The sequence below is a fragment of the Python bivittatus genome, unplaced genomic scaffold (assembly GCF_059951505.1).
Source record: "Python bivittatus isolate LINGU-HERP-01145 unplaced genomic scaffold, Pbiv_v1 ctg000570_np1212, whole genome shotgun sequence".
NCBI lineage: Eukaryota > Metazoa > Chordata > Lepidosauria > Squamata > Pythonidae > Python > Python bivittatus.
In genome coordinates, this window is record NW_028277097.1 from 8,184,864 (window position 1) to 8,211,803 (window position 26,940).

Sequence of the window (26,940 nt, forward strand, 5' to 3'; positions counted from 1 at the left end):
TGGTTGCATTTGTGAACTTCCCAGGGGGCTTCTGATAAGCAAAGTCAATGGGGAAAGCCAGATTCGCTTAACAACCATGTGATTCTCTTAATGACTGTGGCAAAAAGGTCATAAAAATTGGGCATGACTCACTTAATGACCACATCACTTAGCGATGAACATTCCAGCCCCAATTGTGGTCGTAAGTTGAGGACTACCTGTATTTAACAATTACAATAATTATAATGCCCAACAACAGAAAATACACAGATCCTGTCTTTTAAGTCATACAGTTTAGTTCTGAATAGGTGAAGAACTAGAATTCTTAGTTCAGAATTCCACCTGTGTTTAATTAGATAGTGCACACAGCATCCTACCATTAGAAACACTATTAAATCAAGTTAATTGTTCTTTAAAATTCTGTCAGATTCTAAACATCATGTTTAAGAAATCTTGTTGACAGTGCAATGGTTTTTTTCCTGAAAATTAATATTGGGTTATTTCTTATTTTCCCAAATGAACAAGTCTAATTTGTTGCCTTTGGGAACTACTATATCTATAGATCCCTGTAAGTGATTAGGGTTTACAATTTGTATAGACTCCATAAAATACTTGGGTTTACATCTTTCTTGAAATATATTGCAATACATTCGATTAAATATATCTAAGTGAACAGATGCAATTTCAGTAGACAAACCTTGACTTTAACTTCCATTAAATATTTGGGGTAAGATTAATGTTATCAAAATGAGCATTACGTCCAGATTAATATATTACTTTAGTTTATAATAAAATTAATATCGATTATTCATTAATGTATATGAATGTACAGGTGGTCCTTGCTTAACCACCACTCATTCAGCAACAGTTTGAACTTATAACATTGAATGACTGATACTTATGACCGGTCCTCGTACTTACGATGGTTGCAGCATCCCTATGGACATGTGATCACCATTTGCAACTTTTTTTGCCAGCTTCCCACAAACAAAGTCAATGGGAAAGCCACCAGAAGCTCTCAAATGGCGACCAAGTGACGTCAAATTAACAACAGTGTGGGATTTGCTTAACAACAGCACCAGAAATGCCAGAACTTTCATTGCTAAGCAGCGTGGTCATGGGATGTCATGCATTACAACCACATCATTTAGCGATGGAAATTCCAGTCCCAATTACCATTGTTAAGTGAGGACTACCTGTATATCTATAGTTCTTCTGGTTTCATTGCTCCTGGTAGAACCTGTACATGGACCTCAGCTTGGCTCAGTTGGGGGAGGTGGATTTTTCCAGCTTCAGCTGGTGTGCCAGTTGTGACCCCCCCTGGAGCAAGAGGATCCTGCTACAGCAACTCATTCCTTCAATATCACAGCTTAGACTACTGCAATGTGCTTTATAAGGGGTTGCCTTTGCAGGTCACTCAGAAGCTGCAGCTGTTTCAGAATCCAACAGTCCATGTGCTGACCAGCATTCACAGACAGGATAACATTACACCAGCACCTTGGACCTGGCACTGGTTGCCAACAGACTTCTTGGTCTATTCTAAAGTGCTGATACTCACCCATAAAATCCTACATAGTTTGCCACCTAGTTATCTGCAGGATTGCATTTTTCCATTGGAATTGACCCAACCAGTTCAATCTACCTGGGAAAAATTATTAGTGATGCCCCACTTAATGGAGATGGGGGGTGGGGCAAAGTTCGATGGCACTGCTCTTCAGTGGCTGGACCAGTTCTTTGGAACAGCCTGACAGTGGATATCGAGATGGCTTCCACCCTGACTGCCTTCCAGAAGCAGAGCTCAAAGCAGAGCTCTTTCAGAAGGCGTTTGGGCTTTGACTCCAGCTTGTTTTGGTTATAGCTTGTTTTGTTTAACTTAGAGTAAATAAAGTTAAGTTTTTCATTAGTTTGTGGACCTGTATGTTCTTCCCAAAAGAAGAAGAAAACCATAAACCCATTTGGTGGGATAATATTTATACCTGGAAGATATTTTTTCTACTGAATGTGATCCTGCAGCTAATGAATCAGCACCTCCATGCTGGCATGCAAGTTCTCGTTCTTGCTCAGCTGCCTTTTTCTCACGCTCTTCTGAATAAATAGAATAGATAATATGATTATAGAAAGAAACATGGAATGATACAGTCAAGGGCTAAAAAATTGCTGTATTACATGACCAAAGACTATTATATCCTGGTTTTCATGGTAATACTGCCACCTACTTAAAAAGAACCCAGACAGATAAACCTCTGCAAATTTCTGTTTGATCATTCCACATATATAAATTAAACAGGTGAGTCCAGAGTTTTCAGAACTGGACCATCATAAGGCCAATTAAAAACCAAGCATTTCAAATTATTTTTCTCCAGTCTTGAGAATTCACAAATTTCAAACGTTTGGGTTTATTTTGGATAGTAAAACAAGCTAAGACACTCTATGATCCACCAAGCTGAGTGTATCTCAGTAGCCATGCACTGCTGTCTCCTAGTTGCTAAAACATCACTGCATGTTTTATTTTCAGAACTTCCTTTGACCCAGTGGAATAGAATGGGATTTAAATCAAATAAATAGATAATTAATGGATTGATTTATATTTTTATCTTTTAAAAACATAACTGGTTTGTCTTACATTAGGGGATGAAAGAGAAACTTAATAAAAATAGCAAGATAATGATGAAGGTGATGTTTTTTAATCAGTTTATGCCCTTCTAAAAAGTTAAGACGACGGAAGATAGGATAAAAAAAGGCTACATCTAACATATTAATGAGCTTTTCATAAACACTATAGTTTTCATATACATATTCCTTCTTGATAACTATAACTTATTTTTAAAAATGTAGCCTTCCAGGGATGTCTCTGGTTCTCTGAATTCAGTACAAATACAGGCAGGAAAGTGTACATTTAATAGTCAAAGCAAAATACAATAAAATCAATTTTTGTACAGCATATCTCACCAAGAATCTTTCTACTTCGTTCTACAGCAGTTCTTCGAGTTTGTTCAAACATTGCATTGAAGTCAAATGTTCGAGCTTTCTTTCCTAGATAAAAAGCAAAGAAACCAATTTCCCAGAAGGTGATATATGAAAAGAAAACATCCCTAAGCAACTTCAAAATAGAAATGAATATATGAAAATTAGTGAGAACTGGTTGCCTTGCCAGGATGAATCACATGTATACTTATAGCCTTCCAGCAGGCCATGCTGGCTGGGAATTATGAAAGTTATAATTCAGCACACCTGGAGATTAAGGAATGCTCTAGTAAATAATAATACATTTTTACAAGACAATCCTAGTTTCATACTCTGAAAAAATTCACACAAAGTTATTATTTGAGTAAGTATATTTAAGATTGTAAACTTCATAAGAACAGTCCTGCTATCTGAAACCAAGGGACTCTTTCACTGAATATCTGTTTCCTGCAATGGTTAATCAGACACCTTCAAAGAGCCTGAAGTATGAACATTAAAGTAATGCTACCCAATGAGCATATTCTTGCTTTTGTTAATTATATGCAAAACAGAAAAAATTGATAGATTAAAAATTCTTGCTATATTATTTCAAATGCTTGATACCTGCAAGCCTAAAATATTAAGAAAGTAAATTAGGAATATTAGTTTTATTGCCTGAAACAAACCAGCAGATGAAAACTCTCACTCAGCAAGTTTCCTTATATGCTAAGGAATTACATATAAATAACTTCATCCCACCAACTCCCCGGATCTCACTGGCTCCCAGAATTATTTTCAGGATGAGATAACTAGATCAAGAAAAAAATATGTACATCTGATATTCACATCACTTAGTTACTATAGCTATGGATAATAAAACTATTTTACCATTCTTCCACAACTAACATTACGAGAACATAGATGAACATCCACACGAGAAATGTGTGAAAAACGGATGGACAATTTAAAAGGCAAAAGAAAGGTTAAATAAAAGGCCAGCCTGAACAACATGATCACAGGTTCCTTTTTTCTTAGATAATTCAGAATGTTTACACTCAGCATCTGACCACAGAAAGCAAAGATTCCAAACGGTGGCATGACATACTGCTTTCTCAGCCAGCTGATATTAAGCAGTCTTTCTAAACCAGCAGGCTGGAACTGATCTTATTCACTAAACTAGCTTTTCTCAACTAGAGTTTGGTAGGAGATCGTGATTAAAAAAAAAACATTTTTTTTAACTTTGTGCACCATATAATAGATTCACAGTAGTGGGAATGTTTATGCACAGCAACTCAGCTGCTGGCCTGCTGTTTTGCTGTTGTTGTAAAATGCAGTTGGTGTAGGTTAGAAATTAATTGTATTGTGAAGTTTTTGTGAGGGGGTGATATGTGTGTGTGTGTGTGTGTGTGTGTGTGTGTGTGTGAGAGAGAGAGAGAGAGAGAGAGAGAGAGACTTTTGTCCGGAGGTTCTCTGAGACCTGAAACTTATGTTGTTTCTCCAGGGTTAAAAGGTTGAGAAAGGCTGCCCTAAGCACTGGTTAGCCTTATGGAAAGGGAGCAGGGCAATTAGCTTTTTATAATCTGCTGCTTTGAAGCAGCACTGGAATAACTGAAGGAATCTGCAGCTGGAAATAGGAGTCCTCCAGAACAGCCACCCAGAAAACGGCTAAGACAGAGACATCCTCTGATGCAAAAAAAAAAAAAAAAAGCAATAAAAGGGCCTCCAAAATTCAGTATTACCGTAGATAATAGATACACCTGCCAAACCGAGAAATCTGAAATGTGGGGTCTCCGGTTGATACTGAACTACAATTCACGGCATTCTTCAGCCATTCCAACTGGGATTGCCAGACTTCGGGGTTCAGCAACAGCTGGAAGGCCCTCTCCTCTCCATCGCATCCTTCCGAAGCCCTTGAGCATCACCAGGTCTTCCTGCTTCGGGGGGTCTACCGGGCCAGGTAAAAAATCCTGCCCCCGCAACTTCCAGCAAGGTAGCAAAGGCGGCCGAGATTGGCAGAAACTAACCCCCAGAGCCCGCCCAGATTCACGCAGAGACCCGCGCGAGGCTGCCTGCTTTGCCCACCCCGCCGCTCCTCCAGACCACGGTCGCCGCGGTTCTCCCCCAACTCACCGAAGCCCGAGAAGCCCATCGTGGCCGCCAGCTCCGGATCCGCTCCTGCCATTGGCTCGGCCTCTGCAAGGAGACAGAAACATTCAGCCCCGCTTCCCGCGAGCAAGCTGCCTTTGCGGGCGAGGGGAGAGAAGCAACCCGCGCGCCACTCACCGCTCTCCACCGCGGGCTGCTCCATCCGGACCGCGGGGCAAGGCTCGCCTGGAGCCGCCGCAGAAAACAGCGGGGAGGGAGCGGCGCTTTGGAAGAAGCGGGGGGCGTCTCCCCGCTGGGGAGGGTACAGAGGCCTCTAGTGGCCGGAGGGGAAATGACCGCTCCGACAGATTAGAGAGAGCCAGCTGGGGACAGTGGTTAAGACACCAGGCTAGAAACTGGGATACTTCTAGTCCCGCCTTGGCTCGAAGCCACCCAGGTGACCTTGGGCCAGTCACTCTTTCTGGGCCCAAGGAGGCAGGCAATGGCAAACCACTACCGAAATTCTTGCCCAGGAAACTGCAGGGATTAGTTCAGGCAGTTGCCAGGGGTTAAAAAAAAAGACCTATGAATCTTCGGAAGACCTGAAAGACCAGGTTAGGGACTGATGGTCATGGAGAAGATCTAGCTATGTGATTGCTAGGAGTCGGCAATGATTTGAGGGCACATAATCAAAGACTGTGGGCAGATTTATGCATGAACTTAACCCTGATTTCCGTGCTTGGGTCAAAATGAAGGTGGTCTGCACCACTTTACAGACTCAACGAGAGAGTCAGCTTGGTGTAATGGTTAAGGCTCCAGGCTAAAAACCAAGATACAGTGAGTTCTAGTCCCACCTTAACCGCTAGGACAGGCGGGTGACCTTGGGTCAGCCCTAGGAAGGAGGCAAGGGCAAACCACTTCGAAAAAACCTTGCCAAGAAAACTACAGTGACTTGCCAAGGCAGTCACCAGGAATGAACTCTGTCTTGAAGGCGCACACACACACAGACACTTAAAAAACTTGTGATGTCCTGCTCCATCCAGAGATGTCTATTCAGTCCCATAGAGTAAGTAGGATTGAAGAGCAATTCTGCAGGCTTTGGTCAGGTCTCCTTTGTAGCTTCATGAACACAGCTGAAGGTTTTCTTGGCAAGAACCAAGACCTTCCCTGCTTTGTGGACTTCAGCTTATTTTGAGCTTCTGGGATGTCCCGGTGGTCTCCCATCCAAGTACTAACCAGGTCTGACCATATTAGTTTCTTCGGCCAGCCAAGTCAGGTCAGGCAGGTGCTGCACCAGCCTGGATTCTGCAGAATGACACACATTGAATGCAGAGGTGTGGGTATGAATGTATTAATCCAACTTATATAGTTGCTCATCTCACACGTCTATAGGTTAGACCTGCCGGAGATGCCAGGAGGGTAACTTGTAAAGTCGTGGGCATGTTGGAATCAATGCATTATTTGAATAAAATAATCCCAGTAACAAAACCGCCGTTTACTTTAAAGCAGCATTTCCCAAATCCCACTTCACTGCGCCGCTGAAAACAGGGAAGTCGTGCTTTTACCACAAGTTTAAAGAGCTTTACATTTGGGAGGAGACTCACTAGGGGAGAACAAGACTATCTCCAACTCTCTATGGAGCCTCCATGATGAGGAGCAGTATATCTCCACATGACACTCCCAGGGACCAACAACAGGGAACGACACTCGTCTCCTCTTCTTCCCCTGCCCCCGCTGCTTGCACTTTTCCGGGCACCTCCGGCTGCTCCCGCTAAAAAACGGCAGCCCTGCCCTACAGCCAGAGAAAGCGGGGACGCCTCGCCCCCAGTCGACCCGACTGGCCGGAAGTGTGCGTTTATGATTCCGCTCTAGCCTTCGCTCCTCTCTGGTCAGCCGCTGCGTCGGGTGGGTGGGCAGTCGCGCGCGCGCGCGGGGGTTGCCGGGATTGCCCGCGAGGCGCGGTGCTCCCTGCTGGCCCGCGTTGGACCCCTTGGGAGGCCGGGATCTTTCGCGCCGCCGCCGCCGCCATGCCGGTCGCTCTGAACCCCGCGGCCGCCCCGGCCTTGCAGGAGGCCCTGGAGAACGCGGGGCGTATCATCGACCGGCAGATCCAGGATGACCGGTGCTACCCAGACCTCTCGGAGTTGCTGAACGTGCCCGCGCCCGGTAAGCGAGTCCGCGCGGGCAGGAATGTCTTGCTGGGGAGCGTCGGTCTTTCCCGCCTGGCGCCCAGTTGGGGCTACAACGCACATAATTCCCGCCCGGCATGCATGCTGCCCAGGAATCCTGTAATCCCTGCTTCTGCAAGGCGCCGCTTTTTTTGCCGTTCCCCTTTTCAGTCTCACACCTCTGACTGCGGTGATTAAGTCGCTTCATTGAAGGCTCAGAGCCCCTTCCGTCAGGCCCGTGGTCCCCCGGCAGTGTTGCCCAATGGTTAACCGTGCACTCCTATCAGCACCAATCTCGTGTGTCTGGAGGCGCCTCTCCAAGGCCGTTAATGTAGCCTTGCCAATGGCAAAAGTACTCACATGCTTTTATGATGGGACATGGGGTTAAGATCCCTCCTTTGCTGCCATTATGATGATAAAATAGGATGGTCAGATGAAACTTAATGCAAAATAGGAAAATCTATTAAAAATAAAAGCAACTACTTAACAACTGCAGCTATAAAGCCCAGCAGACAGCATTTAGCCTACAGCTGGCCTTGAAAACAACTAAGCAAAGTCCGACCTAATTCTCTGAGAAACCGTAATTAGCCTGGGAGGTTGAAGGGGCATACTGGCTGAAAGTGATGGCAAATCATTTATGTATTGTTGCCAAGAAAATTACAGAATAAAACCTACCGGAGTAGGAAGATTTTAAAAACATAATTTCGTTTTTGAAAACTTTACGGACTAAATTGAATGAAAAGGTGGTCACTTGGCTTTGAAAAAGGAGTAAGATATATGTCAGGTAAACCTGTCAGTTCTCTTGCAGCCAGCCTGCCATATTTGTATGGTAGAAGAATGTTCCAAATTCTAATTTGCCATTTTTAATAAGGTAGCCAAGAGGTGTCTCAGCAGGTGGATCTCAAGCTCATTCGAAGGGGGCGATTCAAATCAGAGTGATTGGTGTGTTATCTTTTTAAAATCTAAATGCAAGAAAACTGTTCTAGGGCAAAATCAGTGTTTGATAGAATGAGAGAAAACAAACTGAACTAGTCAGTTGAAAGGCAGATCAAGGATTCAGTTTAGGTATGTGTAAATTGTTCCAGCAATAATGCAACTCTGTAGCATGCAACTATCAAAATATCCCAACAAAAAATCAACTACAAGAACAAAACCCACAATCAAAACATGCAAAGAGATAATGCCTCCCAAGGTAACGCACCTAACATCCTGGCCCCAATGCCTGAAGGAACATCCAGGTATTCAAAGACATCAGTGATTGTGGAATCTTTTTAGAACATATGTCTGGACTGGTGTTTCAGAAGGATTTAATCTTTTTTAGAAGGTATTTCTTGAAGAATTGTGTCCCCCATTTCTCTCATAATTTTCAGAGATAATTTCTTATGAGTAAATAGACAAACAGACACAGAAACATCAACAGAAAAATGCTGGGAGAATCATTTATACATCTCATCAGAGATACATATTGGTATGGCAGTATTTTTCTTGTTCCTACTTCTTACAGTTTCTTCCCTCCCCCCCCCCCCCCCATTACAGGTAGTCCCTCCGTTTCTGGCATGTCAGATATGGATTATCCATTACAGGGGCCTGGCTTTCTTTCGATTCCCTGTCTTCCAGAAATAAGCTCAATTCGAAGAGTTCCTTTACCCCACGAACTTGTTGAGCAATTTGGACGTATCCTAATTTTGATGATATTAGTGAAATGTTATGGACCTTTTACTGTGTGAGATGGGTGGGATGGAGGATGACCCTGAAAAATAAGCTCCTCCTTATTCACTCTAGTGTTATTTTTGCCAGCATCTTCATATAATCTTTCTTGGCCTCATTTATTTCTCTCTTCTGTTTATTAATTTTTTAAATTTGGACATACATAAAGCCATCGTCAATACTATTTTCCCTTGTGTGAAGAAAGCTTATTGCAACATAGTGTTTGCAATAGCAGTACAATTATATATACGTGTGTATGTATATACTGTATATTTATTGCAATATAAGAAAGCACTTTTATTCATTTTGCAATAATATATTTTGTGAAACACATTTTTAGATGAAAAGTTAAAGACACAATTTTTTCCTCAAAGATTGAAAAATGGGTTAGAAAATTCTATTTCTTGATTTGTTTTGAAGGGCTGGGATATAGGCACTGTTTTTTCAAATTATGCTTAAAAATAAAGGATTTTGTCCTGTGGGTAAATTTTTTTCCCCACTGGGATAGACTTGCTTTAAAAAATTGCTTTTATTTAAATTGGTGCCAGACAAGATTAAGACTTAGCAGTTGAACATCTGTGTAATTAAAAAAAAAATAACATGTATTCTCGGGTCTGTGTGTCCAGGACAATACTGAGATCTGGATATATATATATTGTTGCCCTGATCTCTTCCTATATCATGTCAGATAATCTTCTAAGTTCCAAGTATTTATTCCTTAAATCTGGGTACTTCAGATATGCAGTGCAATTGTATGATGGGAGTGTTTCCTGAGATCAGTAGGGCATGGCTGACCATTGATAGCGATATTTTTATGTGGAATTATGAAGATGGGTACGTAGATGAAGAATTTGTATCCTAGAATGAATATATATTTGTGTGTGTGTATACATACACACACATATATTCAACTGGAAATTGGCTGTGATACGTATGTATGATTTGCATAAAAATCAAAATGTTGTACTAACCAATTCCAATTCAGCTACTTTGACAAATACGTTCTGAATCTCTTTTATATTTTAATGCAGCTTTTTTGTTTTGCTCCTTATAGGGGAGACCTTGCTTATTTTGATGGTCTCAGTGAAACCATCCTTGCAGTTGGATTGGTGAAACCAAAAGCAGGTAAAAAGGTTGTATAACAAAATCCATCTAGGGTCAGGGGAGAGAATGAGGTGTTCTTATTTTTTTCTCAGTACGAACTTCCATTTGGTATTTGTGAAAATTATTAGAAATACAGTTTTTATAGAAATTGGTCCTCCTGGACATTCTCATATAAAGCAATTAGGATGACATAGCAAACCCTCCTGACTCCTCCTACACATGGAAGCATAGCAGGCAGGGTCTCCTTCATGCTTCTGAAGGCAGCAATGGCATCTTCTACCCAGGACAATAGAGAGAGAGAAACCATGGATTGTTGGGGGGTGGGTTTTTTTTCTCCCTGCGTGATTCTGGCCAGAGGAAGCCTTGCACCACATTTGGATGAAGTGGCAAACCAGACTGACTAAGAGGAATGCCTTGGCAGCCCTGCCCATGTGCAGAAGAAGCCAGCAGGTTCAAGCAGGTATTTCCAAATAAGCCTTAAGCTTGGTTCACTGTGTCATGTGAACATTTCAATAGTATGCATTAATAGAGTACAAATCCTTTCGAACGGATGCTTTATAATGCATGGGAAGCCACCATCTCTTCTAATCATTAAAGCAAATCCATCTCTTTTCAGGGCTGTGCATCTGCTTTGTAAGCTGATCCCAGTTGTCTTCTTCACATGTGCTTCAAAGCAAAGGAGTTACGAGTACATGTGCATATGGAAGGAGCTGAGGGCAACTGTGCAAGCAACCATGCAAGCTTGGCTTAGTAGTTGGAAAAAAGAGGCTTTGTAAATGCTCCGATGCATTGCAGTGTGCCTCTTTCAAAGGATTTGCACGGCCCTGTAAATCAACCTGAACTGAAGTTCGATTGCAGAGATCTCCCCGAGATAGGAAATTAGTAGTTACAAGGCTTACAGTAATATTTCAGCTGTTATGAAAGCTCCCTTCTTCAAGCTAGTGTGCAGTATAGGACTCTCCATGGTTTTCATTTTGGTACAGAGTACTGTTTATTTATAGATTTGGATAATATTTTTCTTAGTGAAAAACTGGTGTATGGACAAGTTTTCTTGTTTTTTTTTATTCACAGGAATCTTTCAGCCACATATACGGCACTTGCTGGTTTTAGCTACTCCTGTGGATATAGTAATTTTAGGACTCAGCTATACTACTTTGCAAGCAGGTAAGTCAGTTTTGTACAAGCTGAAGTTAAAGGAACGTGTTACTCCAGTGGGAAATTGAAACTGATTATGTTAATTGCTTTTGGCTTGTTTTGGATTAAATGTTGCTACCTTTAGCTTAGGATAGAAATCTGACACACGAAAATATGAGTTAACACTGACATTGATCTTAAACTGACTGCAGGCTTAACAGCTGATTCTTTAGTCAACTCTTCAGTGGGTTACTGAGAGAAAATAAGATTTAATAATTTCTAATTATTAAACAGATGAGATTCTTGCTGTTTTTTGGAATAATTTTACTGCAATATCAAAATATTTAAACAAGCAAAACAATAATAATTTATTTTGTCTTGTCAGGCTCTGGAACCTTCAATGATAGTATGTCTGGTGGAATGCAGCTTCTTCCTGACCCCCTTTACTCACTTCCTACTGATAACACGTATCTGCTGACTATAACTTCTGCTGAAAATGGGCGCATTTTTATGGCTGGCAAGGATGGTTGTCTCTATGAAGTTGCTTACCAGGCAAGTAAAGTTTGAAGTTGCATTTCTTCAGTTTAAAAATGCAATAATTCCTGGCTTTGAAGATCTTAAGGATCATAGGGGAAAAGGTTGGAGAAATATTTTTTGTTGCAGTAATGGAAAGTGCCAAGAGATTATCAACAAGAGATTTTTCAGTGATTTTAAGCATAACCTTCAGACCTTTGTCAACTACAAAACATTTAGAAGTGTATTTAATATCAATAGCTGTCCTAGTGGATTTCACAGACATTAATGCTGCAGAGAGATTAAACTGCTTTTTCTGGCAAAAATATTATCACATATACTTAGGATTGGAGATGTGGTAGAATTGAGTAAAAATATGGATTTATAAAATTATAAAGAAACTTCAGGCTTGCAAACAGATCTTTGATAGGACTGAACTGTCCTTAACAATTATTTACTACTTAAACAGCGATGACAGGCTACTGAAGCTTTGAACAGAAATTTAATGCCTCTTACCAATACAGACTTTACAGTTTAAATTCACTTAAACTTCTCATACAGAATCCAAAAGAGAAATGCAACATATAAAGTGTGCAATTCTATTTTGTATACCTTGAAAGGATCTTTAGGTCAACCTTGGTTTAAATATTTTGGGGGATGACTGCTGATTTCCCCCGTTTAAAATTATAATTTGCTTTTTTCAACAGTTGGGTTTACCAAACAAGTTAATAAAATAATCCACTGATTTGCATAATTGCCTAATGCTAATGAATTTTTATTTTCGTAGGCAGAGGCAGGCTGGTTCAGTCAGCGCTGTAGAAAGATCAATCATTCAAAGAGCACCCTTTCTTTTCTTGTTCCATCATTACTGCAGTTCACATTCTCAGAAGATGGTAGGTGATGAAAAACCTATAGTAATAATAAAACATAAATATATTTGTGGTAGACAATACAGTACATATGCTTGGCCCATCTGGTCCAACTAGCTGTTTTTATTTTACATTCTAAATTATTACTTTATATCAGTTTAATTCTCTTTAACGTAATGAAGAGTACCATACTAAAATCCTTGGATAATGATTCTGAAGTTAGATTCCTTTCAGGCTTGCTATGCAATTGGTTTAGACAAGCAAAGCAATTCGCATTATAAATAAAAACCTCTCTTTTTCAAATAAGCTCCAAAATAAAAAAAGATCTTCAGCAAATAATTCTGAATTTTAAAATTCATTTTATAGATCCCATTGTTCAAATAGCCATTGACAACTCCCGAAACATTTTATATACACGCTCTGAAAAAGGGGTGATACAGGTATGAGTTTTAAATATTCTGATTATTTGTGATTTAAAATGTTTAGTTTCTAATGTTATACGTTGTCAGTCCAGTGCATGTTCTTTTTATGCTGAAATTCCATTGAAGTTGATGCAAAATTGATGGTAGAAATTTATGCACCATATAAATTTGCTGCGGGCTCCTCTGTTATATATCCTGATGCTTTTTATATATTTGGATGCTCTTCCCATCTCTTGGCTATTAATTGGCAGGACTTGCCTGCAGTACAATTCCCAGGTTGCTGTGTCTTTCATCCTGAACATCCCCTTTCCTTTGCTTCTCTTGGTTTTCTGTGGTGTCCAAGCTTGTTCTGTGATTCCGCTTGCATTCAGTCCAGGAGGGTCCTTGTATGCTTTCCTCCTGTGGGCCACGTAGCATGGATACTGCCCTTCTGTTGAGGACTCTCTGGGGTTATATGTGCGCAAGACTTTGCAGCATGGAATTAACAGTAGGTGACTTTATTTTAAATCCACTAAAAACAATATAATTAAATTACAGGTTTATGATTTAGGTCCCGATGGCCAAGGGATGGTGAGAGTTGCTTCTGTTTCCCAGAATGCTATTGTGTCTGCAGCTGGAAAGGTTGCCAGGTAAATTGTGTGTCCTAAGAAGCCGTGCCTGAGGATCTGACAGTCTGTTTTGTTTGAGATAATTTTGTTTGCACAATAAAATACTTCAGGTGCCCTTTTGATTTTCTTTTAGGACCATTGATCGTTCTGTGTTTAAACCAATTGTTCAGATTGCAGTGATTGAAAATTCTGAGTCTATAGATTGTCAGTTATTGGCAGTCAGTCACGCAGGTAAGTTGGTATCCTGTCTTATTTGCCTAATATGTGATTGTGGAAAGTATAGAATTTGTAAGACTTTAACATCCTGCTTGGGTTGGTTTGACTGGTGAGGCATTTTTTCAGTAAAATCTGAAAGTGCTGAATATTTGCAAAGTATTAGATGTCATAGATCTTAAATATATCTGAGTTATATTATGCTTATAGAGCAATGTGTAATGGCCAAGGTAGAGTGATAACTGTAAATATTCAATTTGAAAATAGCTCAATGGGGGAATAAAAGTTTGTCAGTTTGGCTGAAATGAAATCCGGATATAGAGGTGGGAAGAGGTTTATAAAAGGGAAAGTTAAGGGGCAAGGCACCCAGAAGAAAAACAGAGATACAATGAATTAGCCTTGAGAGAAGGGAAAAAAGCTATCAACACATGGAGGCAGGGAAGCTGTGTTAAAGAAATGGTGCTTAAGCTAAAATGTGGCCATAAAGTAGTTTTACAGCAACTATTGGGTATTTTGGCAGAAATCACAGGAATGGTTCCAGCTGTTTAGAGGTGGTATGTTCCAGCATCTGTTCACCAGATGACTTGGGCCATTCTTGGCAGTATGAGAGATCTCCCTTAGCCTTGCCTGCAACATCATCCTACTTGTGAACAAAATCTAGTAAAACTTTGACGTTTCTTCATATTGTGTAAATGATTGCTTCTTTCTTCACCCTGCCTCAATCCCCATAAAGATTGTGTACGTTGTGTATTTTAAAAAGTGAAAAAAAATCACCTCGCCCATCACAACAAGGTTTAGATACGTACAGATCTCATTTCTGCAGTATTAATGTATGATGGCCCATTAGTTAATGAAATCCTTTTGACTTTTTTTTCTGTCAAACCTATTAATGTTACTAACATACAGTCACATCCTTTTTTCTGTAGGTGTACGGATGTATTTTAGTGTATGTCCATTTAAGCATCCTTTTGCTCGCCCTTCAACTGTAACATTGATTCACATCCGCCTACCTCCAGGATTTTCTGCAGCTTCTAATGTGGAAAAGCCATCAAAGGTTCATCGAGCTTTATATAGCAAAGGTAAATTTTGTAGATGGCAAATGTTTGTTATTGTAAATCCAGTAGAGCAGGAGTGAATAGCCTTTGAAGGATGGGGATCTCAGTGCAGCCTCCTGACCCTCTTCACACCACGGAACTAGGAGTGTGCAAAAGATTCCATGCACAAACCATTCCGAGCATGGAAAATTAATTTTGTGTGGCATGTGTCCAGACTGAAATCTTTGTATGGTCCAGATAGTGCCTGAGACCTAGGTTCCAGACAAAGGTTTTGGGGTGGAATGAGAGCAGAAAAAAGGCAAGGATGTTAATGGTGGGGAGGTAGAAAAACCAAAGGAAGTCACTGGGAAAATTTCAGCAGCAGGACGGGGTAGGATGGTTGCTTGGATATGATGCTCTTGGGCATCAGTGGGGGTGGTGAAGTAAACCTCCTCTTCCCACAAGAACTGTCCAAATTTTTTGGGGGGCCAAAACCCAGAACAACGCAAGGTTTTTATCATGCTACTCTGCCTGGCAGAAACACAGTGTTTTTGTTTTGAGACTGAAAGAATACATGTTTCTCATTACATGAACACCTGTAAACAAAAGGCTTTCTAGTGACATCTTTGGAAGCTATGGAGCCAGCTTTTTAAGGTGTTTTTTTTTAAATGTATGCATGTTTAGCATTTAAGGAAGCTAGTTGGGAAGTGTTTGCAGAAAATCTTTGGGAGGCAAAATATTCCCATTTCCCAAAACTCCCAAAATTATGCTGCTGACATTCAGCAGCAAAATAGTTATTCAGTTATGTGAATTTAGGTTGTTTAGGAGTGGGATCAAGAATGAAAATGGTAGAGGTTTTCCATTTCCATTGCTGGGGAGAATGGAGAGAAAACTCCACAAAAATCATGCTAAAATTTGGGGCAGGGGGGCTGCATGCATACTGCAGGTTGCAAACCCCTATAATGTAACTCTTTTGTCTTAGAGTGAAAAAATGTCAGATTTAACTTCAGTATTTGAATCTATCACATTCTGAGAAATTAAATAAATGAGGTTGCAATGAAAACATCTTAAATCCTTATATGTGCATACATGTCCATTGAACTGTTCCTTTTCAGTGTAAGCAGTGTTATGGATAGTATGAAAAAGAGTAAAAGGCAGGAGGGAAGGGATATCAAAGGAAATCTCACTAAATCTATATAACACTATCTACCTCTCCATACCTCCCTGTTCTTGGAAACTATCCTTACTTCCACTGGGTTCATGTATCACTTCATGTACTGGCCTTTGTCAAAGAATGTAGAGCTGACCTTGTAGAAGGAAGCTGTTAAAAAGGGAGTTGGAGAAAAGATTACACCATCATGAGATAGATGGAAACATGAGAAAGAAACTCAGAATAACCCTGCCTTGATTTTTTTTTTTATTATAAGATGGAACAGAAAGAAACTTGGACAGGCTTTTGAGATTCTGTTTTTCAGGTTACTACAATAAAGAGTTCTTGGAATCCTTGCTGGGCCTGTCTCTTGACCTGGCTTACCTCAAAGGGCTGGCATCAGTCTTGAGAGGGATATTGCCCTTTTCAACCTGTTGAAAAGCCAACCTTCCTTTATTTCTTTATTTGGTTTGATCCTCCTTTCTTCTTTCTAGATGACCAAACCATCTTAACTTACTTCTTTTGTACTGGTAACTCACTTTTGCATCCAATTCAAAATCCTTTTTAGGGGAATAGCAAGCCTACTTGTTTACAACTAAGTGTGCAAACTTTTCCAGAGCTCTTCATCATACAAGGTGATAAACATAGCTGTGCAGAAAAAAATAATTAGTGATGTTTAAATGATGAATCAGCATTTAATTGTCATTCTATAGCAGCGTTTCTCAACCTTGGCAACTTTATGATAGGTGGACTTCAACTCCCAGAATTCCCCAGCCAGCCAGGAGTTTTTGTTTGTCTGCCTGTCTGTCTGTCTAATCAATCAATCAATCAATCATATTTATATAGCCACACACAAGGTGACTCTGGGCAGCATACAACAATTACAAGTTGAAGTCCATCTATCTTAAAATTGCCAAGGTTGAGAAATGCTGTTCTAGAGTATAACCTGGTACCAGCTCAGTGAAGAAATGGAGCTTTTCCCTTTGCAAAGTAGAGGGTCCTTGATAGCTAGAATCAGAAGTAGAGAGGAACTAGACATTTTTATATTAAGAAAGTTGAAGATAATTTGGGATGGGATCTCAGATTTAAATAAAGCTAAAACTGGATATTTAACCTAGTAGTTAGAGGGATATTAAATCCAATCTTCAGGTGGTTTAGATTCCTCTTTCTCCAGTGTTAAAATAAATATTATTTTCCTGTCAGGTGTTCTCCTAATGGCTGCTTCAGAAAATGAAGATAATGATATCTTGTGGTGTATTAATCATGATTCTTTCCCCTTCCAAAAGCCAATGATGGAAACTCAGGTAAGTTTACAGTGCATGCTACACTGTTGTCTTGAAAGCAGTATTTTTAACAGAGAATCTACATTTATTTCAACTTGATCTTTCTTAATTTGGTGGTTTATTTAAGTTTTCTCTGCTCCTCAAATTCATTGCCACCTTGTTCCTCTTTTTGACATTAATCTTCTTACAGTGCAATATCCATATCCCAGGTTATGGACAGGTCTGTCCTTTGCTGAAACTATCTCACACACACACACACACACACACACGAGAGATGAGAAAGAGAATGAGAATCCATTGTTGACTTTATTGCCTGATGAAAAGGTATTCTGATTCAGTTCTGGTTTAAAAGGGCTTCGTGAAGAGTGAAGGAAAAGGTGTCTATTAAGAGCTATTGACTGGGATTCACCTTGACTAAAAGATTGAGTTGTAAGTCACGCTTGTTTAATTTCTTATTTACATTTTTGCTTTAGACAAAAACACCTGTCGATGGGCATTCTTGGGCACTTTCCGCAATAGATGAACAGAAAATTCTTAAGATTGTAACACCACTGAATAAAGATTTAATTCCAATAACAGACTATCCTGTAGTTGTGCAACAACATATGCTACCACCAAAGAAATTTGTTCTGCTTTCAGCACAGGTAGGCAGTAGTTACTGCTAGTCTTTATCACTGTTTCTGTGAGTAATTTGAGCTTGTTTGTCTGCATGTGTGTCTATTGCGTATGCTATTTTATTTATTTATTAAATTTGTATGCCGCCCGTCTCCCCCAGCGGGTGACTATATGCTATAAAATACTAAGGTGTAAAGTTTGATAGTTAAAAATGAAACATCACTTTAGGTGCTATTTTCAGAATCACTGAATCACTGTTCAGAATGCACTATTCCATACTGATGTCTTTGTTGATCTAACATGGAATTATTTTGACATCTTCCCTTTGGCATAATTGAAATGCATTGGGAAGCAATAGTGTCATGTGGAAGAACTCATCTGCATTACCAATTTTCTGCAGTAGTAGCCTACTACATTTTTATGTACAGTTTCTTAGTCTTTTGAAGGCTATTTATTTAGATTTTTAAGATCTCTTTCTTGAATGCTTTCCCCTGAAACTGTTCAGAAGTATTTACATTTAAGAAGCTTGAGAACAAGCTCTTCCTTGAGCTTCATAAAGGCTACTCCCAAGAAATTTGGTCAGAGTTGTAAATTATCAGATCCTTTCATGTATTAGCTATTACTTGATGTAGTAGCTATTTAGGTACAACAGATGCAGAATAAAGCTAATATGCTTGTCGACTATAGTATAAGCTGAAGTTTTCAGAAAAAGAAAATAATGTTTACCTTTTAAGAATTAGACTTGGGCTTTGTAACTCTAGCACCAGTTGACCTAGGAGTGTTGTTCCATAATTGCATAGGATTGGGGAAAGATTAGAGGTATATGCCTGTAGATAGACATGGGGGGAGCTTAATTTAGCTTCATCATGCTAGGTATTACAGTTGCGTGTCTTAGTATGGGTTTCAAGCTGACCCCTACTGATGGGGGTGCTACTGCTTCACACAATATTCTCCAGTTATAAGACTCTTCAGCAGGAAGTTATCTGGCCTATTTTAAAATCTAAACCAGGAAGGGATACTTCTCGGTATGTAAAAATGTTACTTGCAGATGAAAATCCTGAGATTACATTGGCAACAGCCAGATTTTTAACTATGGCTATAAAACAAGGTTTTTAGTAATAGATCAGTGAGTTGGGCTTTTAAGTGTATCATGTAATATTTATTAAATATTTTATCTGTTAAATTGTTTATTTAATGTTAAGTCTAGATTATATTTGTAATTTGTTTTTGGGCCTTTTGGTTGTAAATAAATAAAATATTCTCCAGTTTTGTAAAATGGAATTATTAACGAGGTGCTTAATAAATGATTTTTGTGAAATTGAATAGGTTAAGAACTGTAAACATGTTATAGAAATTTCCAACACTGTGCTACTGTTGCTTTCCTTTAGGGGAGTTTTATGTTTCATAAACTCAGACCAGTAGATCAGCTAAGACATCTCTTTGTGTGCAATGCAGGAGGTGATGGAGAAGATATTGAAAGATTTTTTAAACTTCATCCTGTAAGAATTCTTAACTTACTTTCTTAGATGATTCATATATCATTGTTAATTGTTCACAAGATGCTTGCTTTCTATCCCAGGTCTTAACATTTACCATTCATCTGGTATTTGCTTTTGTAGCTGGCTTAGTAATCACAGTTGTGACTTTCAATCCTAGGAGGCTAACTTGATACATGGAAACATGCTGGCTGGGGAATTCTGGGAGTTGAAGTCCACACATCTTAAAGTTGTCAAGGTTGAGAAACACAGCTCTAAAACATTAAATGCCCAGTGGCTGAGTTTTCACTTCCCACTAAGCCATATCTGATGGCTTAGTGTGTCTGATTTGCATGTAACATGAAGCTATGAATTGTGATTTATACACTACAGTGGTTGGTTTATACGTTTACTTACACCAAATAATTAAGTGACTGAAGTCACAAAATAATGAAGAAAGAACACATTCTATGAAGCAAGCCAGTGTTTTAGCAGAGCTCAGTTTGTTGCCATAATATAAAGCCTGGGGTTGCTCTAAGAATATTGGCTTTTGTACAATATTGCCATGATGCACAAGATTATAAATAGTTTCAGCTTCTCCACAATACTTATAATTTGCAACCTTAATTGAATATCACATTTGTTATTAAGGAAAATAATACAATTTTACCTACAGTAGTGGCCAGCTAAACACTTCTTACAAGGTTAGAGATGAATATTGGTCTAATTAGTAGGCTTAATTTAGCTATTGAAAACATGGCAATTAATTCTCCTCTATGAATTCATTTATGTTGATCTTAATGGTTTCTACCATATTTATAATAAAATATTTTATGAAACGTGTTGAACAAATGGGTAAAACTACTACCATTCCCATGTAATTATGTTGACTAATGACTACTTATCTGAGGGGAGTTAAATCTTCACATAACAATTACCGTTTTGGTCTTGGTTGCTTTGGATATAGCAAGAAATTCAGATTTATACAGAAGTTTGAGAAGGCAACATCAAATTGAACTATCAAAATAATATGTTTTGTTGACTCTTACACATAAAAAGTATGCCTCTGTTTAAATAGAAATGTATTAGAAGAAAAAAGTACATAATAACTTGGGTGTAGGTTATTCTTTACTAACCCAAATGGCTCTTAATTTTGAACATGACTATTTTATAAAGGTAGACCTATCATTTTATCTTATTTACTGATGATTTTTGCAGGTAGAACAGGCTTGTGCTACTTGCCTAATCCTTGCCTGCTCTGCTGCTGCTTGTGATAGAGAAGTTTCTGGCTGGGCTACTCGAGCATTTTTCAGGTAAAAATAGTTTACATGCAGTAGCACAGGAGATGATTGTTAATCTGTTGCATCACAACAGAAATGGGATTGCTTTGAATTCTAGCTGAAGTATGTGAATTTTTTTTTTTGCATGGTTTCTTCATGTTCTTTCTTTTGGTACTTTTAACTTCCTGAGGAACTGGATGCTGTTTTGCTGGAGGCCTTGGCCCACTGTTAGCTAATGACATATATAATAAGTTATGATATAAGTTATATATATAATAAGTTCAGACTCCTTCAAAACTTGTTGAAGGAAGCGAAAGCATGCCTGGCTGGGAGAGGATGAGGACGTGTTTCTCATCTGAAATTCCTCCACCAGGATTTTGTGTGCTTCTACTATCATGACTGTATGGTCTGGGAAGGTACTGGTGATGATTCTTTGGGATGGCTGTACTAGGCATCCTGCTGCACAAGTGGCAAGTGTCTGTACCCAAGGCTAGGGTCCAGGATTAAATTGGGGGTGCTGCTGATATGCCACCCACCCAGCTTCACGGTAGCATCTGTGCTTCTCAAACTCATTACAAGATTAGTGTTGGATTCCCCCGAACCTTCCACTCTCTGGGTATAGGATTTGGTATGGCTCAGGAATTGATGGTCTCCATGACAACTATGGACTTTTCCCAATGCAGATTGGGCTCCAGCCATATAGGTGCACGTTCACTGGATCTCAGTCTTTAGGTCAGAGCAGATGGCTTGTGATCTGAAGGACATTAAGATCAGACCTTTGTCATTACCCCGTAGTCAGCCTACATCCACACAACACTACTGATCCCTGCAGAGATGGGGGGACTGATTAAGGTGGTCCACCCTAGATGTCTAAGGGATTTGCCCAGTTTCCAGCAAATCCTTGGGTTTTTCCCTGTCAGTTTGCCAGGCAATTATGCTATAGCCCTCGATCTCTGAAATATGAAGCTTTTCTCATCTGCTTTCTGATTTAACTGCATCATATTTGTTACGTCTTGATGCTATTAAACGATCTGGAAATTGGTTGCAGTATTATGAGTTTTCATCTGATCAATTACAGATACGGTGGTGAAGCACAAATGCGGTTTCCCTCTAGTCTGCCACCTCCAAGCAATGTTGGAACAGCATTAGGGTCTCCTGTTCTATCTGGTAAGTAGTAAATGTGGCTTATGTTCTATTTATTTTCATGTGTTGCATCTTTATTGCCTGTCAGGAGCTTTTTCTATTTTTAAATCTTATTTTATAGCATCTTGCATCTTGTGTTTATTCTCTGTTTAGTTTTAGTAGTGCTTGATTTCAGAATCTATTTACTCCTGTTCAGTTTTGAAAAATGAGATGAATTCTCTACCATCTTTACAGAAGAAGAAATCAGCAGTGCTTGTTTTGGCAAGAAAAACCCCAACTTAAATGTATTTTTCTCTCTTTCTCTCTCCTTATTTTCTTTAGCATACCTCTGCTTTATATTTATACCTTCCCCATATGAGCATAAAAAAGTAAGAGCAATCAATAGATTTGCACAAATTGAACTTTCCTCTTTCTGTTTCATTGCTACGTACAGTGGAAAGACAGATTCTTTTTGCTCTCCTTACTTTTGGCAATCTCTTTAGACTTCAAAAACTCTGTCCAGGGACAATTCTTTTATGGTGACCAATTGAGTATGAGAAGGAATGATTATCTTTCTCAAAAGGGAATAGTGCCTTTAAAAAATGTCCTAACCCTAGGTTACATGTTCTGTAATCTGTTGCAGTTATGTTCATATTTCTGACAGAAAGTGGTTTCTCTGTGATCTTTATGCATTAGGTTCCCCTCTGCCTGTTAGTAGCCCGTACTCTAATCCAAGCTTTTTGGCAACACCCACACAAGGTATTTTCTTTTAATTACTGAAACATATACCTTATTATATATGTATATAACTTATTATATAATTAAGATTAAACTGCATCATTAAATAATGAGTTGATATTTCAGGTTTACAGCCTCCTACTATGTCAACTCCAGTGTTTACTGCCGGTGGTCATATGGTTCAGCCCGGTGCTTCAGTCAGTGGAATGCTGTGCCCTGAGATAGTATTTTCTGGAAAGCACAATGGTGTCTGCTTATACTTTTCCCGAATAATAGGGTGAGTATACATTTCTTTGAAATCTGATGCCTATCAGGGATGTGCAAAACTCACTGTTCTGGGACAGAACATTCCACCAACAGCAGAACTTCTTGTTTTTCATGTAGATTATACTGATCTGGCTGTTCTGAGGATGGTCTGCTAGTTTTCCAGAAATAAACCTGATTTGTGGCATTCCAGGTGGAGAAGAGTCTTTCCCTGAAACATTGCATTTTCCACACAACTCAGCCTAACTGATTTAGTTAGTTGTAGTTACAGTTAGTGGTAGCAATGCAACTTCTACTAGTCATATATAAGAATAATGATGATAGAGGCACACAATAAGACCTATTTTAGTTAAAGCAGAAGCTTCTTGTCTTCATGAAGCCATGCTGGAAGGGCATAGGCCCAAGTGTCAGTGCTGTATGTCTCAGAAATATTAAAGCATTTTGGCTGTTAACGTGTGTATTGGCTCACTGTATCTAAATGAAAAAGTACTGAAGATACAGTATTATTTTTCTGTTTTGGAAAAAAAAAAGTCTTACAGTTTTGAAAATTAGGCAGTACATTTTCCTACTAGTCTTCTACTATAATATCTTTTAGTGAAGGCTTTAATATGTTCCTCTGATACGTTAAAAAATAAATTCTCCAAACTTGATTTTATTATTTCAGTTATAGTGATTCACTGAAATGATGTGAAGCAAATCCAAGCTGTTGCCTAGTTATGTAACAGGTTGGGAATGAATGGAAAGGTATCTTATGGCACATTTATATGTAGCTTCTAGATATTAACAGTAACTCATTGACTATAGGTAGTCCTCAGTTAACAACTACTTGTTCAGCAACCGTTTGAAGTTATGCCACCCGTGTACCCTCCCTGAGTCTTGCAGCATTTGCACTGAGCCTCCCCAGCCACCCGCACACCCTCTCACTCCCTCTCCCACCCAGCAGCAGCCACTTACCTACCTGCTGGTCTACTTGCGTGCCACCTGGGACTTGCAACTTCCTGCTGGCTTCCCCACTGACTTTGATTGTTGAAAGCCAGCAGGAAGCTTGCTTAACAACCCACGATCCTTGCTTAACAACAGCAACAGGGACTGCAGGGATTGCCGTCACTAAGCAATGCAATCATGTGATGATGCACTTTACAACCGCATTGCTTAGCAACAGAAATTCCAGTCCCAATTGCCATCGTAATTTGAGGACTACTTGTAGTATAGTAATGATATAATTGGCCTATAGATTTGGTAGCAAAAGAGGAACAAGTTCATATATTGTAAGTTGGTTATCTTATGGAGTAAAAAAAGAGGAAAAAACCCAGTCCATATTACAGTACAAGTAAATCTGTAAATTTAAAAAAAAAACTGTTCTAAACTAACTGCCAAATACATATTCAGAATTTGTTATAGATGAATGCATGAGTGCTTTTTCAGTGCAAATATTAGAAAAAAGCAGCCATATACGTATTACCAATAAATTAAACTCGTGTGTGTTACAGACTGGTGGTAGGTTTGGTATGAGTAACATGAAAATTTGCACATTAGATTTCTGATAGCATTAAAAGGTCAGTTGCATTTTCCTGCTTTCCAGAAACATTTGGGATGGAAGTATAGTTGTGGAGAGAGTTTTCAAGAGTGGCAATCGAGAAGTTGTAGCGGTAAGTGATGATGGCCATTAACGCATGTTCCTCAGAATTTTTAGTAGGGTTTTTGTTTGTTATGTGCAAAATGTTTTTAAGTATTTTGAGCTTAATACTCCATTTTGAGTTCAAGGCAACTGAGTACAAAGGGGTTGTTACAATTTCACAGGTGTTTTGAGTTCAAGACAACTATGTTTTGTGTTTGAACTGGTATTTGAGTTCCAGATGGGGTTGTTTCAAGCTCAGCACTTTCAGAATGACTGGAACAGTCAGTTTGGAACTGAAAACAAGACTTTGAAGTTCAAAATGTATAGTTTATAATGTATTCTATAGAAGTGAAAATTGGACTTTGAAGAAGCAGGATAGGAGGAGTATTGACACTTTTGAACTTTGGTGTTGGAGAAGACTCCTGGGAATACCGCGGACACCAAAAAAACAAATGGATCATAGGAGAAATCAATCTAGAGTTCTCACTCAAGGCACAAATGACCAGGCTCAAATGATCATACTGTGGATGCACTACATGAAAATGTAGCTCTCTGGAGAAGCCTATAATGCTGGGAAAGGTGGAAGGAAAGAGAGAGAACAGGTAGTGTCAAGGTGGATAGTCTAAGCTACAACAGTAATGAGTGCACCATTGGAAGATTTGAAGGACCAGGTTGAGGACAGATCATCCTGAAGAATATCCATGTGGTTGCTAAAAGTGGACAGCAACTAATTTTTTTTTCTGTTGTGGGCTGCATTCACACTGGAGGAATGGTTGGGATTGCATATGCCGATAGTAGGTTGGGGGTGGGATTGCATTGTGATTGGGATATTTTTTTTTTCTTTCTTTGGCCCACCTCCACACTCTCTTTACTTCCTCATCCAAGAGGCTACATTAGAAAGGACAGAGTGTTCTTAGTCAGAGCCCTTACCTCCTTATTTCCTAACTTGTTTTTTATTTTATTCTGTTTTATTTTATTATAAATGGATATGCCACCCGTTGCAGTAGTTCTGCACATTTGAAATTCTAAAACCATTTAAATTCTAAAGCAGTACTAAAAATAAAAACTAGAACCTTTTTTTTTTTAAACTATTTTTTAAAAAGCTAGGGTAAAAAGCTAGGGTTTAAACCCCCTCCTAAAGGTTAATAAGGAACAGTCCAGCCTCAATTCCAGCAGTTCTTTATCTTATATTAAGGGCCCTGCCTGGAAAAAGCAGGCTGGTATGTTTATTTGTGGCAAGGCCTGATGAACGTGGCCTTTTGAGAACCGAAGCGTATGGGACCAAGTATATGGGAACAGGAGGATCTGCAGGTAATTTGGGCCTAAGCTTTTCCTTCTTTCTCTCTTTTTCTCTCTTTCATTTAGGTTGAAAGCAGTGTTCCCCCACAATTGTTAGAATCAGTGCTACAGGAATTAAAAGGGCTGCAGGAATTTTTGGATAGGAATTCCCATTTTGCAGCAATAGGATCGCTTAGAAATCCCAGGTGAGATGATTTTCATTCATCACAGTAGACTTTAAAGCAAGCCATTGGAGGTATTGTTTTTAAGTGTTCTCTTTTAGTGGTAAGTATTTCAGTTTCTGAAGTAAGCTGATGTGGTTCCAGAGAAAACTTTTCAAATGAACTTACACACTATTAATGCCAGCTGTAACTACAATAAACTAATCTGACAAATATTTGCATGCAGTTTGGGGAGCGACTGTTTAGAGTTCTGTTCTTGCTGTTTACGAGTTTTGCTGACGAGCGCTTGGTGTAATAGGGCTTCAGTGTCTAAAGCTGCCTTTCCCAACCTGTTGTTTTCAAGATTTGTTGGCACTGACACTGACATCATTCCTAGCTAGTATGGCCATTGGGATATTAACCTATTTCTGCTACATTTGTTCATTATAATTTTAGCATGCTGTTTACATGGTTGCTTTTGTTTTCTTTAAAAAGTTTCATCACTCCAGCTAACCTACAGCAGCGTTTACTTGGAGTGATGCAGTATGAAGTTGGGAGTTCTCAGCAAATGCAGCAAGAAGTTCAGAGGAAGTTTCATGGTAAACTTTACTTTTGGTACTGTCATATATTTTCGTCAAGGGAAAAAAAATCACGAGAGGAAAATCTTTCTGGCCTTGATGGAAAAATGTGTTTATTTGCTCAGGGATTAACACTTAGAGAAGAAATGTCTCTTTTCCAAAAGAGATTGATCTCCATAATGGTTAGTGAGATCAACATTTGCCAAATGTCGAAGAAATAATTTGAAATCTGGGTTACGTCTACAGTAAAGCCTCAATTTGCCAGACGGGATAAAATGGACAGAATTTGTCTGAACACTGTCTATTTCTGTGGTAGGCATATAATCCCATTCATCATTTTATTCATGTTAAAGTCAGATTTAAAGGACATACAGTTTTAATGGGCATTCTCCCATGACTGTAAGTTGACAGTTTACTGTACTGCATTACCACATGGATGACTTATACTAAATAAATTGTGTTTAAGGGATGGAAGATTTCCCTTAAGCAGAACTAAATGAGCATGGAGAGCCATGCAGCCATGTATTCTTTGTTAGTAGAAAGACCTTAATGGATATTCAGTGGGTAGGAAATGGATCAGTTTTAATTTAGCAATCCAC

General features: G+C 39.2%; 2 protein-coding genes across 3 annotated transcripts in view; one reads left to right on the forward strand and one right to left on the reverse strand.

Annotated features, from left to right (window-relative positions):
- Nucleotides 1-5,312, reverse strand: part of WDR70 (WD repeat domain 70) — a 138,867-nt gene extending 133,555 nt beyond the window's left edge. The window contains exons 1-4 of one of the 2 annotated variants that reach the window (XM_088152978.1): nucleotides 5,206-5,291; nucleotides 5,053-5,115; nucleotides 2,929-3,012; nucleotides 1,956-2,064 (exon numbers count right to left, since the gene is read on the reverse strand). In XM_088152978.1, the coding sequence (XP_088009104.1) occupies nucleotides 1,956-2,064; nucleotides 2,929-3,012; nucleotides 5,053-5,115; nucleotides 5,206-5,230 (281 nt within the window). In that variant the 5' untranslated portion in view covers nucleotides 5,231-5,291. Of the gene's footprint in view, nucleotides 1-1,955; nucleotides 2,065-2,928; nucleotides 3,013-5,052; nucleotides 5,116-5,205 lie in introns of both variants that reach the window. The other variant, XM_088152977.1, reaches the window with a different exon arrangement.
- Nucleotides 5,313-6,931: 1,619 nt separating this feature from the next.
- Nucleotides 6,932-26,940, forward strand: part of NUP155 (nucleoporin 155) — a 32,921-nt gene continuing 12,912 nt past the window's right edge. The window contains exons 1-21 of the mRNA XM_088152975.1: nucleotides 6,932-7,173; nucleotides 8,712-8,849; nucleotides 9,620-9,716; nucleotides 9,937-10,007; nucleotides 11,058-11,150; nucleotides 11,506-11,676; nucleotides 12,425-12,526; nucleotides 12,869-12,942; nucleotides 13,462-13,553; nucleotides 13,666-13,763; nucleotides 14,672-14,824; nucleotides 17,133-17,233; nucleotides 17,686-17,856; nucleotides 19,216-19,326; nucleotides 20,521-20,615; nucleotides 21,661-21,749; nucleotides 22,401-22,463; nucleotides 22,569-22,719; nucleotides 24,289-24,355; nucleotides 25,690-25,808; nucleotides 26,259-26,362. Of these exons, the coding sequence (XP_088009101.1) occupies nucleotides 7,035-7,173; nucleotides 8,712-8,849; nucleotides 9,620-9,716; nucleotides 9,937-10,007; nucleotides 11,058-11,150; nucleotides 11,506-11,676; nucleotides 12,425-12,526; nucleotides 12,869-12,942; nucleotides 13,462-13,553; nucleotides 13,666-13,763; nucleotides 14,672-14,824; nucleotides 17,133-17,233; nucleotides 17,686-17,856; nucleotides 19,216-19,326; nucleotides 20,521-20,615; nucleotides 21,661-21,749; nucleotides 22,401-22,463; nucleotides 22,569-22,719; nucleotides 24,289-24,355; nucleotides 25,690-25,808; nucleotides 26,259-26,362 (2,299 nt within the window). The 5' untranslated portion in view covers nucleotides 6,932-7,034. The remainder of the gene's footprint in view (nucleotides 7,174-8,711; nucleotides 8,850-9,619; nucleotides 9,717-9,936; nucleotides 10,008-11,057; nucleotides 11,151-11,505; nucleotides 11,677-12,424; nucleotides 12,527-12,868; nucleotides 12,943-13,461; nucleotides 13,554-13,665; nucleotides 13,764-14,671; nucleotides 14,825-17,132; nucleotides 17,234-17,685; nucleotides 17,857-19,215; nucleotides 19,327-20,520; nucleotides 20,616-21,660; nucleotides 21,750-22,400; nucleotides 22,464-22,568; nucleotides 22,720-24,288; nucleotides 24,356-25,689; nucleotides 25,809-26,258; nucleotides 26,363-26,940) is intronic.